The sequence below is a fragment of the Oreochromis niloticus genome, linkage group LG11, assembly GCF_001858045.2.
Source record: "Oreochromis niloticus isolate F11D_XX linkage group LG11, O_niloticus_UMD_NMBU, whole genome shotgun sequence".
Taxonomy (NCBI): Eukaryota; Metazoa; Chordata; class Actinopteri; order Cichliformes; family Cichlidae; genus Oreochromis; species Oreochromis niloticus.
Window position 1 is genome coordinate 23,830,137 of NC_031976.2, and position 18,432 is coordinate 23,848,568.

At 41.1% G+C, this 18,432-nt stretch overlaps 3 protein-coding genes across 8 annotated transcripts; 2 read left to right on the forward strand and 1 right to left on the reverse strand.

The window, feature by feature from the left end:
• Positions 1-226: 226 nt before the first annotated feature.
• On the reverse strand, positions 227-5,921 carry si:ch73-54f23.4 (zinc-binding protein A33). 3 transcript variants are annotated; one of them, XM_025911513.1, is made up of 7 exons: positions 5,807-5,921; positions 2,622-2,731; positions 2,348-2,443; positions 1,942-2,175; positions 1,433-1,455; positions 1,164-1,279; positions 227-1,075 (listed from the first exon to the last, which is right to left on the reverse strand). In XM_025911513.1, the coding sequence occupies exons 2-7, from the start codon at positions 2,685-2,687 to the stop codon at positions 522-524; spliced, it is 1,089 nt and encodes a 362-aa protein (XP_025767298.1). In that variant the 5' UTR covers positions 2,688-2,731; positions 5,807-5,921; the 3' UTR covers positions 227-521. The 3 variants fall into 3 exon arrangements, with proteins under 3 accessions (XP_025767298.1, XP_003450705.1, XP_005455565.1); XM_003450657.5 differs by lacking the exon at positions 5,807-5,921 and adding an exon at positions 2,916-3,231; XM_005455508.4 differs by lacking the exon at positions 5,807-5,921 and having other exon boundaries at positions 2,622-3,235.
• Positions 5,806-11,523, forward strand: ino80e (INO80 complex subunit E). 4 transcript variants are annotated; one of them, XM_005455506.4, is made up of 8 exons: positions 5,806-5,935; positions 6,241-6,323; positions 6,409-6,479; positions 6,566-6,618; positions 6,720-6,801; positions 8,637-8,757; positions 9,081-9,179; positions 10,764-11,523. In XM_005455506.4, exons 2-8 carry the CDS (start codon positions 6,243-6,245, stop codon positions 10,968-10,970), a joined length of 714 nt encoding a protein of 237 aa, XP_005455563.1. In that variant the 5' UTR covers positions 5,806-5,935; positions 6,241-6,242; the 3' UTR covers positions 10,971-11,523. The 4 variants fall into 4 exon arrangements, with proteins under 4 accessions (XP_005455563.1, XP_003450644.1, XP_005455562.1 ...); XM_003450596.5 differs by lacking the exon at positions 5,806-5,935 and adding an exon at positions 5,969-6,109; XM_005455505.4 differs by lacking the exon at positions 5,806-5,935 and adding an exon at positions 5,996-6,138.
• Positions 11,524-11,920: 397 nt separating this feature from the next.
• si:ch73-54f23.2 (uncharacterized) lies at positions 11,921-17,478 on the forward strand. The gene is made up of 3 exons (XM_003450658.5): positions 11,921-13,307; positions 14,751-15,560; positions 16,549-17,478. Exons 1-3 carry the CDS (start codon positions 12,993-12,995, stop codon positions 17,068-17,070), a joined length of 1,647 nt encoding a protein of 548 aa, XP_003450706.1. The 5' UTR covers positions 11,921-12,992; the 3' UTR covers positions 17,071-17,478.
• Positions 17,479-18,432: the final 954 nt, after the last annotated feature.

The following is an 18,432-nucleotide window of genomic DNA, read 5'->3' on the forward strand; positions in this document are numbered from 1 at the left end:
GCTATCTCACACAATGTCAGCTATAATTTGTTGTGGGGAACACGTGTCGCTTTCTGACCACATTAATCCCCTCTGGTGCGTTTTGAGCTTCCATAGCCGCCCCAGGACACAGGACACAGAGCTATTTATATGTAGGCCAAAGGTAAGAACATCACAGCTCTGTTTACACCTGCTGTGGATCCTGAAGCTCCAGGATGGCTGCAAATGACAACCTTAAAGAGTGAAGGAAAGTTACAGAAGCAGTGACCTGTGTTTATTTCATAACTGAGTTTTTCCATTTAAACCCTCTTTTACCAGGAAATAAGTGCATAATCAATGAGAGGCACTTTCTTTATCTTATAATGGGAGACATAATAGAATCAGTGTAGCAACTATTAATTTTATTTTTGACTGATCTAGCCAATATACTCTTGAGTAAGATGTTAAGTAATCCAGTTGGAGAGGTGCTTTAAAAATGAAAAATCATGATGAAATCATTGCCAATTAATTCTGCTAATGTCTTAATGTCCGGTTCCAGCTTCTTATAGGGAAGGGATAAAGATGTTCAGTGGTGCCGTATTCTTTCCATAATCTGTGTCACATGGGTTGTAAAAGGGAAACAGAGGTACCTCCACAGCGCCCATGGAGAAGGTGTAGATCGGTGCCATGGTAAGGGCATTATAAAAAGTCACCTCCTCCTTTTCACAGTCCAAGAAGACGCCAATGCGGACGAGGCAGAGCGACACCTGGATCTTTATCGGGTCTGGGTCAGTGCAGGCTAGGATAGAGCCGCTCTTCAGTGCCAAGGTCCACAGGCCGTTGGAGGTGCCTGTGGCAGACATCTCCCCTCTTGGGACGTCTTCTCTTGCCACACCCAACCTCCACGCCGTCTTACCCCCAACCTCCACCTCCCAGTAGTGTCGCCCCGTGGTGAAGCCCTCACGGCCCAGCGTGCAGTAGTAATAGTGAAACTGCCGCGGGTTGGCCTGGAAGTCTTTTGTGTCTTTATCCTCGTCGAACCAAACTGAAGTGCAGGACTGGGAGAGAGTCAGATTCGGGTGTGCTGTTTCAGGGTCAAAGGTCACTGATGTAATATCTAGAAACAGAAACAGATTGGGGACAGTGACAGCTGCTGCTTATTCACATGTGTATTGCATTACATGAATGATACTGTATGGAAATACTTGGGTAGAGGCAGCTCTTCATGTGTTTCCATATTCTGTACTGGATGGGACCGACAAACTGGCCAGAGCGAACCTCTGTGTCCACCTCCGCTGGGAGAACAAAGCTGACCTGAGATCTGTTAGGACACAGAGGGAAGGACTGAATGGTAGGAGGTCCATCTCACAGAGGCAAACTGATGCCAAACTTCCATACACACAGGATAAATGAGTTAAGAGGCAAAGCCAAGATTCAGATTATTTACTAAAATCACGCTATTGACAAAACGTACCTTTTAATGAGATCTTGAATTTCCTGTAAGAAAAGAATTCAGCCTTGATTAGTTAAAACAACATAACAGAGCACTTTTCTCGTAGAAAGCTTTGTATGTGGACACGTGTCTCCTGTTCGGCCTTTCGTTTTCTAAATGAGAAACTGCTTTTTAATCAAATCAATCAAATCTAATGTAATACTTATTGATCAAATAAGTGCCAGTAAAGTGGTGTTGTGTAAGGGTGGCCCTTTGTAAACATGCATGCTCTAACTGTGAAAGTGTTTAAAGAGGATGAACAATTATAGACAGTTATTTTTACTCTAAGGCGAGTGTGTCAAAGGAGCAGGGTGGAAAACAGTGGCTCTAGATAAAGCACTGTATTGCTGCTGCTTCTCACCACACACATAAACCCTGCCTATCAGCACACCACAGCTTTGCAGAGTATAATTAGAGTCAAGCTAATAAAAGCCCAAGATTCATTAACAATCACACGTCGTGTCTTCTTATTCGGTGACACTCTTCCTCACTTTCAGCAGCTTAGGACTGTCCTCTTCAGTCAGCTTGTTGTTGAGCACTGCGATGGCTTTTTCCAGATCTCGCCCTTGCCCCGCTATCTTCTTCTCCCTCTCCTTCAGCTGTTTCAGTTGCTTCTGTCTCTCCCTCCTCAGTCGCTCCAGGTCCCTACACTCCTCCTCATCCAGGAAGCGGTGGAGGTTCTGAAACTCTGCTCTGATTTCCCTTTCTAGGTCATCAAACCTGTTCTGAAAGATAAATCAGGGAAAATGGAAAGAAAGCAATTTAGTGTGTAGGTCAAACTGAAGGGTTTCTGTGTTTAACCAATGCTGGCTTCAGCAGACTCATTTAGTCTGCAATAAACTGAAATAATTGTGTGTAAAAAGAGATAAAAGATAATGAATAAGGCGGGGATGGTACCTCTACTTCCACTGATTCTATGTATGTCTCTCTTTCTGCTTCTCTGCACTCATCTACCTCATGCTTGATTCTTTTAATAGCCTGGATGAGCTTTTCCTGTAACACACACACACACAAAGGAGACATAACCTTGCAGATAAAATACAAAGAGAACAGGAATCCTACTGCAAACAGTTTTTAAAAAAAGAAGCTAAAAATAAAGAACGTTCGAGAGGTAATGTGTCTGCTGTTCCAAACACAGCAGCAGGTGGAAACCATAAAACACGTAGCTTACCTTTTGACCACAGAGAAGGCTTTTTTGGCAGTTGTTGTTGGTGTCTTTAGTGTGGTTTTGGTACATTCCAGTTTTCTGTGTGTAGGACAGAGCTAGGAACAAAAAGACCTCTGTGAAATTGAAATAAGAGCGAAACATGGAGTTAGAAGGAGAGAAACAAAATTAATGACATACAGCACAAACACATCAACATGGGGAGGGAGAGCAAAGGAGCGAGAGAGGGAAAACACGCATGCCGGCACAACGAGAACAACTGTGAGATACAGTCAGACTATTAGAGCAACACGGACGTACATCCAAGCAGAAAATTAACAAGAGGAAACGTATTGACAAGCACAGATCAGCAGCCACAGCCTGACTCGAGAAAATATGGCTCCATTAAAAGTAAGAGAGGAAATGGAGGGGTGGGAGAGAGGCAGATGACTGGAGCTGCCAGGAGGGCTTGCTGGCTGGCTGGGTGGTTGGCAGCAGCGATTTATGGCAGCACAGACACAGAGGAGTCTATTTCTGTCTGCCAGTGTCTTTGGAAACAACGAGAGGGGCGGCAAGTCAGTGAGATATTGTGTTTCATATCGGCAGTTGTTTTGCCTGGAAGGGAGACAGTGTGTGTTTATTTTTGCAAGGTGGCTCTCTGATATCTGCCTGATCTGGAAGGTGCATTAAAAGATGCTGTTTCGCTATCGGTGCCCTGCCGGGTTCTATATCGACTGCAAGGGGGTGGCATCTTGAAATGTGCAGTCAGCGTTTCCCTGCCCTTGGAGAAACACTATCTGCGCCCCACTGCTTCTTCTCACTTTCTGTCTTAAAAAACCAAATAAATAAATAAACCTCCCTCCAGCCTGTCCACTTATCAAACTTTTTTTTTTTATATATATCTCTGCCTCACCCACACCCCATCAACTCCCCCACACACACTCAGGGGTCTGGCTGTGGGCTACGTGCACTGAAGCAGCATCTCTGCAAAATGTTCTTCATCTATAATTCATGGTGCTGGGTGCTGGCCAGTGACTGTGCTGAACTAAGGTTGAGCAGAAAATTCAGTGCACCGCAGCATGCGGCAGGTGGAGGGGACAGGGAGATTTAATAAAATGCAGACTCTTGACGCGCACGCATGCTACGTAACTCTTGACTGAGGATAAAAGTAGCTGTAAAGCATTGCTGGCTATCAAATTTAGAGATTTAGAATATAAAAGGATGTTTCATGAGCTTTTTAATCACCGTTGTGATCGATTCCTAATAAATCAGGTCTAGTTTCACAAACTATTGTGTTACAATACTAATACAGATAATGCTTAATACATAGAAAAAACTACTACTAATAATATATGTCTAATACTTTATACTAAAAGACATCTGATGCTTGCATTTGTTCATGTGGAACTTTTCTTTCTCTAAATGTGTATTTATAAAAGCTTGAAATCTGCACATATTTGATTTGGTATGGGTTTTACTCTGGATGCCCTCCCTAACACAATCCTCCCAGGGATTTGCGTCTCCTCTTCATGTTTATTTATACATTTAGAAAAATCTGAGAAGTTCCCACCATGCAGAAGACAAGGGACTAAACACACAAGAGAGGATACTATGCCAAACCCAAGTTTGGGACATCGGGCACAGAAAATGGCAGGGAGACATATCTAAGGGAGTTCAGCAGAACCGCAGAGCAAAGAGAGAGAGAGAGATGAGGAGGAATAATATGAGGAAATTTGATTTGCAGGAATTCACATTTGGATTACTCCTCATAGGCCAGAGAGAAAAGTTCAGGCTATGGGAGACTGGGCCAAGGTAAGCCCATATTTTGGTTTTCTGCCCTACACTGTTCCTTTCAGTGAGTACATACTTTCATAAGTTACAACCAGAAAGTTGATCCAAGTCTGCATAACAGGTCTTCAAAAATATGCGCTTAAGAGGCTCAACTTACTTCCCCAATGGCGCCGATGTTTCCACTCCTGCAGATGGAAAATATTTTGTCCTGGGCACAAATGTTTGATGGACCTATGCAACTTGATTTTAATGATCAAGAACAGAATAGTTTTAGAGCACTGTGCAAAAGTTTTGAGCCATCCCTAATTTCTCTCTTTTGTGTAAAAACATGCAGACATAAATGGAAATTCGGAAACAAGAATTCTAATAAGCTTGATAATTAATATGCATGTAAAAAGGTATGACTGCATTTATTCTTCAGCACAGCCAGAACTCTCTGAGGCCAGCTGATCTGTAATTGAGAAGCCTGTTTGGATTAGTTTTCCTCTTCTTTAAGTTCATTCAGAGTCCTTCTTTGGATGTTGCCTGCCTTTTATTCTACTCTTTGTCAAGATGATCCCACACTGCTATGTTGAGGCCTGGGCTCTGGGGAGGCCAATCTATGACTGATAGTTTTCCATTGTGAGTGTTTTTTTGTTTGTTTATTTTTTTGCTTATGCTTTCACTGCACTGGCAGTATGTTTGGAATCACTGTCATACTAAAACTTAAAGTAGTGTCAGTTGAGATGTGTTCTAGATGATATTGAATGGCTATACTTTTCTGGATTCCTAATTTCCCAGATCCCAAACACCAGTAGTTGAAATGCAGTCCTGAAACATGACACAGCCTCCACTGTGTTTTACAGATGGCTGTAGACACTCTGTTTAGAACAGAGTGCCTACAGTCATACCTCTCTCAATTAGAACCAAAAGTTTCAGTTTGGATTCATCACTCTATAAGACCTGTTGCCCTGTTTACCTTCATTAAAAATGTCTTCTTGACAGCTGCCCTTCCACTGATAAGGCTTCAGTGAATAGTGAATGGATCAGCTGAAGGTCCAGATGGGTTGTCCACAACACAGTAGACAACCCACGAATGAGGATTATACTAAAAAAGTGCTTTGAGTGCTCAAATTCATAGAGAAGCACCATGTATATACCAGTCCATTTTAACAAACAAAAACACATTCCTTTGAGAATAGTCAGCTACATGGACTGGACTGAAAATGAGCTAAAACGAGATAAAAGGAAGACTTTAGAGAAGTTGCATGTGTGTAGTAAAGGAGGACATGCAGAGGGCTGGTGTGACAGAGGATGCAAGGAACAGGGTCAGATGGAGACAAATGATCGGTTGTAGTGACCCATAAAGAGAACAGCTGGATGACGATGAAAAAAGAAGAAGGGGTTTTAAATATAAAACATGAAAATGCCGGTTTTCCCACCTTTGTCAGGATTTTTAAAGTTGGTACTTCCACTCCAGCCCAGGAGGTGGCGGGAAAGCACCGAAATTGTGGATGTCAAACAACTGTAATAGCAGAAGAAGAGGGACGCACGAATACGACGTCAGCTAGGTAAACAATAGCACGTCCCACGGCAGACTCAAGAGAGAGGTGTCATGAGATAAATTAGCTTTAAATTCACCTGAGTCGTGCTAGCATATTTTGTAATAAGCCTGCGTAAACATTTTGAACTGTTCGTGGCGCTCTAGCTATAGGTAGCAGGCTAGATATCGGAGCTAGCTGAAGGTACGGAGGCTGGTTCCGCTGGAAACAAAGTATGCGCTTTTACAGACACTACCTGTTATAAAACGATTACAGTTAGTGTCCACAGTTGCTGGCAAACTTCAGATTTCATGGTTTAATTATTTGCATTTTAGACATGAACGGCCAAGCGGACGTCGAAGTCGACTACAAGCGCAAATACAAAAATCTCAAACGGAAATTAAAGTTTCTTGTCTATGTGAGTGTTTTCATTTTAAAGCGTCCCATTGCCTCTGCCGTGTCTGTCTTTGCGCTGATTTCGTTTCGTTGGTTTCCTTTTCCAGGAGCAGGAGTGTTTTCAGGAGGAGCTGAGGAGAGCACAGAGGAAACTTCTGAAAGTTTCCAGGGACAAGAGGTTTGTGAGGATTCTGCCTTCATGTAGGTATGCTTTGTGCATCCTAATGGAAATGCAAAAAATAATTTTCTATACATGTTTTCCAGCTTTCTTCTGGACAGATTGCTGCAGTATGAGCGAGTAGATGAAGACTCATCAGGTAGATTAGAAACATCAAACCTTTATGAGTAAAAAAAAAAAAAAAAAAGCTGCTGCTTCTGAATTCCTGTGGATCAATTTTGTCTTTGTTTTCATCATCAGATTCAGAAGCAACTGTTTCCTCAGAAAACAGTGAAGGGGAAGGACCCAGAGAGAGGGAAAGAGAACGAGAGGGAGCAAAGAAGTAAGTCAGCTATTTAAGTAAATAAATTACCAGGTAGATCAACCAGAATCATTCACTTTTGAGTAGGTTCATATTTAACCTGTTATTTCCACCCTCCACAGACGTCTTGTGCAATGCAAAGTTACCTGTTCACTTTGCATTGCACAACACTGTGTTTTATAAGTATTCATAGTAGTTGCATGCTCCCTGAATCACTCATTTTACAGTTTGAGCCCAATGAATTCTGGTGTTGTCATCTTGGAATAAACCAGTGTATTCAGGGAAGAAAAAAATTGAGTGATGGAAAAATCCCGGGCATTCAGTGTATTCTGGTAGTTCACGGATCTCATTTTCGGACATATAACACTACCAAACCAACCCTAGACAATCTGAAGCCAATTGGGGTGGCCTGTAGCTCAGGAGGTAGAGCAGGTACTGATTGGAAGGTTGGTGGTTCAATCCCTGGCTCCTCCAGTCTGCATGCCAAGTATCCTTGGGCAAGATACTAACCCCAAGCTGCTCTCCGGTGCATCCATCGGAGTATGAATGTGTGTGAATGTCGTTAGAAAAGCAATCAGTTTAGAGTCAGTGCTTGTGAGAATGGGTGTGATTGGGTGAATGTGGCATGTTGTATACAGCACTTTGAGTACTTCGGGAGAGTAGAAAAGTGCTATATAAGAATCAGTCCATTTACCATGAAGCAACTACAGATCATAACACTGACCACACAGGTTCCCATCAATCTGAAGTTGGATAAATCTCGGATTATATGACCACATGATCTTTTTCCACTGCCCAAGATTCTAATCATTATGCTCCCCAGTAAACTGAAACCTTTTTTCCCCAATTAAACAATAAGTAGTTTTCTTAACGCTATCTGTGGAAATACCCTATCTTTAAGTATTAAACATAGCCATGTTGTATGAATTGATTTCACCAAGTATTAAAGTGATCTACAGTCATTTGATCATCACCACTTCCAAGTTTAATGATGTATTGAACAGTTCTTAACCCAATTTTAGTACTTTCAGAAATCATGCAGAATGGATGCAGACCATTAATTTGTCCCTTTTGAAGTGGAGCTCCATATATGAAACATGTGAATTACCACAGTAATTATTGGTGGAAGGCTCTTTCCTATTCGAGGTGTTAAATCCAGGTGGTGACTGGATTTTGCCAGTTAGTTTATATTCAGGCATTAAATGATGTTAAGGTACAGGTTAGAGTAGTGATTTCCCTTTGTTTAGTGTGAGTCTCTAGCCAACACTAATAAATCATGAAGTGAATATTTTTACTGTTTTACAGTGGCTGAATATTGTTTTTCTCCCTTTTCTTAACTGTGCCTAGCTAGCACAATATAGTGTTTTCACAATTCTGGATGAAAAAAAAAATTTTTTTCAGCATAATCTCTCTGTCACCCTGTCTCTAAGGGAGAAGGTGGCTTGCCCTCCCACTTAGTGACAGGGTGAGAAGTTCAGTCATTTGGGAGGTACTAGGAGTAGTAGCAGCAAAATGTTCCATGCATGTTCTACTGGGAGTAGGCCCCGGGATAATCCCAGGACACGCTGTTCCACCGAATGAGCTGGAGGAGGTGGCTGGGGAGAAGGAGGTCTGGCTTCTCTGCTGCCCCAACGTTCCGGCCCCGAATAATCAGCAGAAAATGGATGGATGGATATGCAATGAAGGCAGAAGGCGGGGGGTAGGGGGCATTTTAAAGCAAGCTTTATTTGGACTTACTTTAGATGTCCAAGCCAAGTAAGCCTGTTAGGACAGCTGAGTGAAACATTTGTGCTTTCTAACTGTTAAACTAAACACATTGATATTTCTTTTTATTTAATCCATGACCTTCTTTTCAGGCGAAAAAGTAGTCCCGGCGCGTGCCTCCCTTCATCATCATCATCTCCTCATCTCTCCCTGCTTTCCCGTCCTGGTGTGAACTCCCTGCAGTCATCCGGCTCTGGGGCCTACCTCAACGCTGTGAGTTTCTCTTTCCCCTTCTCTTATCTTATTGCGACCAACAACAGTAACATTGCCGTCATATTCATCTTCTCATCAAAGAGCATAATCTGTTTTTTTAATTTTGCATTATTTGATCGTTTTATCATTTTATTCACAAGTCTGTTCCTTGCTTTTTGTTTTTAGATTTATAATTGCTCCACTGTCTTTTTATTGTTCATTCTTCTGTGTATGTTTTGTTTGTTTTTCTGTGTGTCTGTCTTATAAACTGCCCTTTGACTGTGTGCATGCGTGTTTGTGTGGTCATTTGACAATGATTTGGGGCCTGCGTGTGTGTTGGGCAGATGCCCTTCCCACCAGAGTATTTGGCTCCCCCAGCTGAACGAATGAAGAAAGAGAGAAAAACAAAGACGGCAAAAAACAAGAAAGAGACTACGGGGAAGGTGAGAGAGGAAGAGGGGAAACAAGATGTTCAGAGATAAAAATAATTATGATCAAACAGATACACTTCACGCTTTACTCTCACAAACTGTACACAAACCAGCTATTTATATTTGATGGCCCGGCAGGCTGTTTCCAGTATTTTCAGGTTAGATGCATATTTATAACAAAGTAAAAAGCATCTAAAATATATCTATTTCATAGTGTACAGTTTTTCATTTTTATTGCTCTAACAATGGCATTTCAAGACCCTTTTGTTGAGCCCCAAATCCATTACAAGTTTGATAGTATACCTGAAAAAATATATGAGTGCATGTACAGTTGTGATAAAAAGAAAGTGCACCCTCTGTCAATTGTAAGGTTTTACATATCAGGATATAATATTTAAAAAATGATCTGGTGTTAGGAGGTTTTAAATTGAGCTAAATACAACCTGAGATAAACAGCATATGGCATTATACACTGTGTCTTTATTATTTACCAAAAACATAAAATGCAGAAGCAGTTTGTGGAAAAACAAAGTGCACCCAATGACTCAGTAGCTTGTAGACCCGACTTTAGCACCAATAATTGGAAGTAATTTTTTTCTGTGTGACTTCATCAGTCTTCTTCAGTTCATTGAGGTTTGTTGGCATTCATTTATGCACAGCTCTCTTAAGGTCCCACCACAGCATTTCAGTCAGGTTGAGGTCTGGACTTTGAGCCATCACACCTTGATTCTTCGCTTTTTCAGTCATTCTGTTGTAGAGTTGCTGCTGTGCTTAGGATCTTTGTCCTGTTGCAGAGTTAGCCAACAGATGATGTCATATTTGACTGTAGAATGCTTTGGTATACAGAGGAGCTCATGCTCAACTCATTGACTGCAAGGTGCCTGAATCCAGTGGCTGCAAAACAAGCCAAGTCATCATCCCTGCACCACTGCACCTGACACTTGATATGAGGTGTTTGTGCTGACAGGCTGTGTTTGGTTGTTTTGTATTTTTTGCAGTTTCTCTGAGCATTGTGTGTTCAGACCCCATTCCTGTGAGGATTGGCAGCTGTCTTGAATGTTTTCCACTTGCGAATAATCTTTCTCACTGGAGAATGATGGGGCAGATTGTTTGGAAATGCCCTTGGGCAGCAGCGATTGCTTCTCTAAGATTGCTGATCATTGCTGATGGCTTGTGTTAACACACATCTGAATGCTCCAGATCAGAAAAATGCCAAATTGTCTGCTTTCATAGAGGTGCTCACATTTGCTGATTATCAGTTAACCAAGTGCATTTGATTAGCAGCACCTGGCTGCTACCTACACTCCTAATGACACACTGTAATATGTAATTGTTGTGGTTGTATTTACCTCATTTTAAGACCCTCTAAGGACCAGGTGAATTTTTTTTTTTTTTTTTAAATTCCATCCGGATACATAAAAGCTTAGATTTTAAATAGGGTGTACTGTCTTTTTATCATGACTGTACATGCTTTGTCCTGATTTACTCCGTTCATCTGTGACATTACCATCAATCCCCACTCATCATTCTTTTACACTCCGTCCATCCCTCGCTCTGTCGTTCCAAACAACTTCTGCTTCTTTCTGATCTTCTTAGGTCGTTACTTCAATGGCAGCTAATTACCCATCAGGCCCTGCAGCTCCTCCAACAGCCAGTGGCCACTTCAGCTGGGTTCCTAGACAGATGTTTAGCGGAGATGCAGCTGAGGAGGAGGGCGAGAGTGACGGAGACAGCGACAGAGGAGACGAAGACAGAGGCGAGGGAGACGAGGCTGAACTCGTCATTGACATCCCTAACGAGTGAGCCTGAGTGTGCGATTAGATTTATTTATAAGTAAGGGAAATGTATGTGGATGTAAGGTTGAAAATAGAACAGGGCTGAATGTATATTGCATTGAACAAACAAGTCCACACTTTTGAAAGGAGGGTCAAGCTCCCCCATGTGGACTTAAGCTTAACTGCAGCAGCGCTGTCCAAACAATATCATCAGAAGTGTGTTTGTAAAATGATGTCGGGTTATTGGTCTGTGACAAAAGTGGATTAAGAGAGATCTAGCATCACTGAGCTGGATGGATACTTTACTTTGTACAGCGGTTTCAAACTACCTGCTGATTATTTTTGTCTAAACATCCAAACAAACTGTGAATACAACCAGGTGTGTCCTTTGTTTTTTATTGCTTTACAGCTGTCTCAGACTTTGTATTGTAGAAGTGCTGCAGTCCTTTTAAAACTGTTCAACTGTGACATAAATGTGTGCAGCTTTAAGTTTTGTTTACTTGTTACAGTTTTGACATTTCTCATTTGTACTCACAGTTTATTTCATCAAATCGGTCAAAAATTAAAGTTTTTCTCATGAATGGGTGTGTATCGTTTTTGTACCCATCCAACTGTGTGTCAGATTAAAATAATTTCAGCAGACTAAAAGTTTTTATTTAAACTTCACTTGTGTGTGTGTGTGTGTGTGTGTGTGTGTGTGTATTATTCACAGATTCCACCGAGGCAGCTTTACTTAAACAGAAAGTGTTTATGTGTTTACCAAAATGCATTTGTAATATATCTTTTAAAGTGAAAGTGTTAAATTGCTCTTATGTTGTGGCTTATTGCCCCACCCTGAACTCACACCCTGAAACTCTCATTCCACAGCTACACACAGACACTGAAGTAGGCAGTCATCTTTGTACTGTTGCATTTGCTTTTTTAAATATTTACAACACTAAAATACTGCGTAAACTTCATGTCCATGTCACTTACTGCGTATGACTGTGTTTGCTTGCTTGACCTCTCTGCAAAGGAATCCTGATACCGTTGTTGACTGAAGCCCGAGGGTACATTTGGCTCATGTTGGCCATAACTTTTAAGCAATGTGAAGGGAGCATGGCGCGACTCCAGCTCTTGATGACTAAAAGAGAGTGCAAGATATTTTTTTCCGCTGACTCTAGAGCCGTGGTATTACATGCAAATTTTTGTTTTTGCGACATAATGATTTTGCAAAAAGCACTCAGTGCCAGCGTCATGCCTCAACAGGCATGGTTCTGATATTTAGGAGGGCAAATGTGCAAGCCATGTAAGGGAGTGTGTTCAGATTTCAAGAATCGCTGCACTCTGGGTGAGACAATGACCCGTGAAACTGTCGCTATCCGGATTTAGCTCTAATAAGGAGTTCATGAACAAACCCTGCTATATTTACAGTTCACTTTCTCTCGTTTATCTGGACTTTTAGGTGTGAAATTCTTCTTGATCTGGAAGCAATTCAAAGCAAATATTTGATCTGATAGAGAGTCAGCACTTTAAGAAAGGCGCTTTACCTAACAACAAGAGTTTGTCAATCGAATAACCTTGCACAGAGACCATTGTTTGGGTATGCAGACATACTGGTAATTGACAGCTCTGAATAGGTGTGGGCTTTCCTTGTGTACTTAACAGAAATGGGAGTTAAAGGTGTAACCATAGAGAGTATGAGAGGGAGGGGTGAAGTGGAGGTACAGCCAGAGGGAGAGTCATAGAGGGTGGAACTGACAGAGGGGGGCGAGGCTGTCAGGAAAAGGGAAATGAAGGAGTAAGCAAGATTGTGCCTGCAAACACAGACTCACTCTCACAGAGTGCAGCTAACATTATCAGCGGACAGACATGGTTGCAGAGAAACTGGAGGAGGAAACAAGGAGCGAGTGAGGAAAACAACAAGCCATCAGCAGCCAACCTTGGCCACATTATCTTTCTCATCTATATACGGAAATCACTGGGTAATTTATAAGCCTCTCCCTCTCACTCTGTAAGTGTGTGTGTGTGTGTGAGAGAGGAGGGGGGATCTGCTAAGCTCACCACCATCATGCTGTGTCCTGCTGCTGTCAGTGCAGCTGCTGCGGCTGTCTGCCTGCTGGCAGTGTTGGGCCTAGGCCTGTCTCTCCCAGCTGAGGACAACTCGGAGGCAGACTTCACCCTCTGCAGCAACTGCTTCTACAGACAGACGCCTCCTCAGGGATCCTCTGCAGGGCCGCTGCTGCGCCCACGCTGCCACAGGCTGCCGGGAGGGCAGGCGTTTGCCACTCTGTCCAGACCGACCTGTGACACAGCTGTCTACTCTGCCTTCCATCTTGGCCAGGGATGGACTGAGAGGGAGGGAGAGGAGGGGAGAGAACCTGTGGTAAGAGTACATCTATCACATTTCTTAAAGTAGAAGTGCTTAGTTTTGAATGATGAAATTCTAAGTAAAGAAATGTGGTGTAAAGTAACTAAGTACATTCACTAAACTGGTTATTTTTCTAAATTCAGTTATTTGGCAGTTGTGGGAACCACTCAATTTTCTAATAGAGAAAATGAAGTAAAAAACACAGAAAATGGAGCCCTGCAATAGATTGGCGGCGTGTCCAAGGTGTGCCCTGCCACCTGCCCTGTGACAGCTGGGATACGCTCTAGCCCAACCATTGCCCCTGAACTGGATAAGTAGAAGAAAACGCAAGGCTGGATTACCTGGATTTGATGGCCACCCTTTAAGAGGGGCCTGTAATGACTATTAACTCTTTGCAGTTGAAGTTTAGACAAATTTCATCTCTAAAAAACTTTCAGGTGTTTACATCTGAATACAAACTCAGTGCTGAAATAGGTACCGTTAATTCATATTTTACACAAAAAATAAATACATTTGTAAAACAGGGTGTTACTTCTCTACTCATACAGAAAAGGTCAAATCATCATCGTTTTAGAAAACATGATTCATAGGAACATTTATGTACAGAATGCATTCTTACATATTACATACATCTTACATATTGTTATTTAATAGCCAAATAAACTAAATGAATGTTTTTATATCTAAATTTGAGCTGACACACTGGAATTAATCAAACATAACATTCGACCACTAAAATACATTTTTCTCTTCAGAACTTGGCATCAAAAATAATAACACATTTCTATCTTTTTTCTGCTTTTTGCAAAACAGTAAATTAGAGAATTTGTGAATAACTACAATAATTTTAGCATTGGATTAACCATTAGGAAACATAAGACATTATTTTTTTCGTAAATACAATGCTGTTACTTTAGGGCAACTGTGGTATAAACCTTATAGTGGTTAGGGATCTAATAACTTTGTTAAGCGCTCTACTTGGATTACTTTATCACAGACAATGGAAATAATCTGGAATAATAATAAATAAGAAGAAGTATAAGAATTACAGGTGTCTGGGGATAACTAAAGATTTGTAATGCAGAGCCTTTGAATAATAGTATATTCAATATAAAATAAAACACCTATGAAACTTTTGTTTTTCAAACATTCAGCTCTCAGGCCAAACAAAAAGTTTTTTAATTAGGAAAAGGGTCTAATTATTTTTTCCACATTAAAAAATCATTTGAAAATGGAGCTTAAAGAAAATGTAAACAATATAAATTTAAAAGCTGGATTGGATCTTTATCACACTGATAATTATAAACACTCAACAGCTGGGCACGCAGAAACAGGAAATAGAGATGTTTCTGTTGTTGTTGTGTCCTTATATGGGAACATTTAAAAATCAGAGTGCATTGATTGAAGAGTTTGATGGACTCGTTGTTAAACTGCTGGTTTTGGTTCTTTTTCTGCCAGACGGAGCAGGAAGAAGACATTAAAGTGGCAGCACCAGCTCTTCTCAGAGGAGGTGCGGATCCATCTCATTCTGTCTCACCCACAGACTCCCCTTTTCACCACTGGGATTCAACAGTCACAACACTGGTCCAGTCAAGCGTGTCTCCCCAGTGCAGCACTGTAGGGGGTGATCTCTACATCCTGACTGGACTGGGAGGACTCGGGGCTGCTGAAGATGGAGACGAGGAGTGTCAGACGAAGCTGCTGTGGTCTGCGGCGTGCTGTGCTGTCCCGCAGGGGAAGGGTGGCTTCAGCGTTGGGTTAATCAGAGAGACGGAGGAAGGGGTGAGGCAAGTGAGCGTGAAGGAGCTGGAAGACATGCTAGGATTGGCAGAAATGTTCTCTGAAGGCTGCGGAGGAGGAGATGGGAAAAGTGTTGAAGTCAGAGTTGGTCTCCACAGTGAGGGACTTCCTGGAAATACAGAAGCAGTCGCTGCTGTTGAGGAGACAACTGACACAGAAAGCCGAGAGGCGTCGATAACTAAAGAACAGGCAGCTAATTCTCAGTCAGGGAAAGCTGACGGCGCTGACGCCACGCAGGAGACTTCAGCAGATGCAGCAACTTCTGAGAGCGGCGGTAATGAACAGGGTGATGTGACACGCTCAGGAGCTGTCAGGTCAGACTCAGACTCCTCAGCTGAACATGAAACTGCTGAAGAGACGGACACAAACTCCACCAGCACTCTGGTCTCCATCCTCTCCATCACCTTCTCCATCTTCAAATTTCCTTTGCGTCCTGTATTCTCTACAATCACACAACTACCTGAACAGGTGATGCAAAAGCATTAACTGTTTAAAGATAGTTTTACTTTATCAGAATTAGATTACTTTATTAATCCCATGGGTTATTATAAGGTCACAGGTATTCCAAGACAGAAAAAACAGTAACAAACAAGTTAAAGTACAAATACTAAAATAACAAAATATATTACAAAATATTAGAAATAGCTCTAATATGTAAACATCCCAAAATATACTACACAAAATGTAAATATAAACATAATTTAAACTGAGTTGCCCCTCTCACCATACTAACAGTTATTTTCTATGTAAAGGATGTGCAGATATTAAGAGGTTCAGACTCAAAGATGTTTTCTGGGAGTATATCATACACTTCCATAGAGTCGAGTCTATATCAAGGGCAAGTTGCAATACTGGGTCTACTTTCCCATAAAGCATTACCGAGACTTCATGGATTACCTCGCCACACCCTAGTTTGTAAAAACATCATTGTTAACATCTCCATGATTTGTCAGACCTCTCAGATCCACATTCCAGACATGTGTGTAACACATGTGTGACAGTTGTTTTCACAGATTGACTAATGCTCCCCGAGACTCTCTCATTTCACAAGTTACAAGCAATCCTTGAGAATTAAAAGATATTATGACTCTATATATTAATTAAACAGTATAATAACCTATGGTTCTGCTTAATGTTTTCAATAGGAAAACAAAACCATTACAAATCATTAGAAATAGACAATTTTGTTTCTACATTTGAGCCTCGGGTTAATAAAACTGTCTCAAGAGTTTGTGTTATGTATTAACCTGTTATGTATTAACATATTCAGGTTCAGAGTTAAATAATAAATCATCTCATTCCAGTCTGCTCCTCCCATAGACTGGAATGAGGTGTGGTGTACAGGTGGAGTTAATTCTGGGTGTAGTGCATTGCCTCAAGGCTTTCTGTCTTTTTGTTGTTTATACTTCCTGCAGTCACACTGTGAAATCGACTCACTTTTCTTATCTGCGTTCAGGTCACCTATGTTCTCCAGGAAGACCTCGGAGTTCTCTCTACCCTGCCTGGAGAGACCTTCACCCTGCTCCATCTACTGACCTCTGACCTCCTCTCCTGGATGGGCACAGCAGGAGAAATGCTGCTAGGTATTGGGGAGACCTGCTTCTGTAGTGTTTATTACTGCACCTCCTCTATGATGGGGGAACTGCTGAGCAGCTGCCACATTGGGGTCACTGGTCTGGGCACCCTGGCTGGAGACACAGTGGGGGTATTTGGTGATGCTTTGGATAATGCTTGGTCGGTGACCAAGTTCTTTGGAGGGCGGCTGTGGGAGCAGAGTGAGGGTTATATGGGAACAGTGATGTCAGAGATGGGAGGTCAAGCACAAGCTGTAGGAGGAGGTTTTGGGAGACTGGTATGGAGAAGTGGGAAGGGAGTGATCAATGTGTTCAGGCTGGGTGGAGGGGTTATATTTGGAATGGTTGATGTTGTCTTTGGGGGTGTAAGAGAGGCCTTTGGGCAGGAGGCGAATGAAGAATGAAAGAAAAAAAAGACTCAAGATAACACCTTTAATAAACTTTTTTTTTCCTGAAGTTTCAGTTTTGGTTTGTAAATTTCTTCCAGATATGAAAGTGTGAAAAACTAATTAAAGATGTCATTTGATATGCCTTAGTTGTTACAGATGGTTTGCTGGATTTATTTTTGAAGTAAAATAGTGATGGAGTAAATTTCACTGCATTTCTTACACTGTAGGTCTTACAATTCACTGTGGAAAACTGGCTGCCCAAATAGTCTGCTGTACTTGAGAGCTTAACCAACTGTGATTTGAATAACACTGTGCACACTCTGCTATTGGATGTAATTACTCATGACAACATGTGTGATAACTGTCACATCTGTCAATCTGAATAAAAGAGTATGCTGGGTTACCAACATGACATGCACCATTTCCTTGAATTTCCTTAATTTAATATTCTTGTTTCCTTCTTCCAGTAGTACAGTTTGACATATATATGTATATTTACCCAGTTACCTAGTCATATTATGCTTCTACTGCAAACTGTATTTTTAGACAGTAAAAAATGACAGAATTTTACAGAATAAACCATGATGATGTTGGTATTACGTTTTTACCAGATCGGTAAACTGCTGCTTTATTATACTATTATACTATATTTATTAAACTGCGTTATTTGTACTAAATGATGATGAAACAATACTAATATATAACCATAACCTGCAAGATGACTCTCTACCACAGATACATTTTTATTATCGAGGGCACATGAGATATAAAACATTTGTTATGCCTATTTGCATGCAAATATATTGTTTTGGTGTAATATATATATCAACAGACATTGTAGTGGTGATAAGGAGCATAACAGTCCAAATAGCAACATCTGGAGGAAGGAGCGCGAAACAATAGAGTACCAGGGGCTTAAGGTGGAAGGTAAAGTGGCCGAAAGTGTAAGAGTCATTATGTGTGTCAATGTATTTATATTTAAAGATATGTCTGTGTAATTAAATTCAGTCAACTGATTGTAATTTCTATTTTTTAAATAACTACTTGTTTATTATCATTTTCTTACAATTAGCTGATTTGATGTAATAGCTATGTATTACTACTAATAATAATCACTATCATCACCATCATACTTTGACTTTTTATTTTTGAGGCAAACTGCTTTTAAATAGCTTTTATTAGCAGTTTTAACAGCTTTAATAAGACTTTTTTTAAAAAATACAAGTCCTTTAATTTTTAATTTAATAGCTTTACAGAGTGGCGTTGCTAATCTAATGTAATCTAATCTAATCGCCGATCGCTGATTAAAATACCTTCAGTGGTAGTTGTTGCTGACCTGTTGTTGTAGATAACATGACTTCCGTTTTGTGCCGGAAG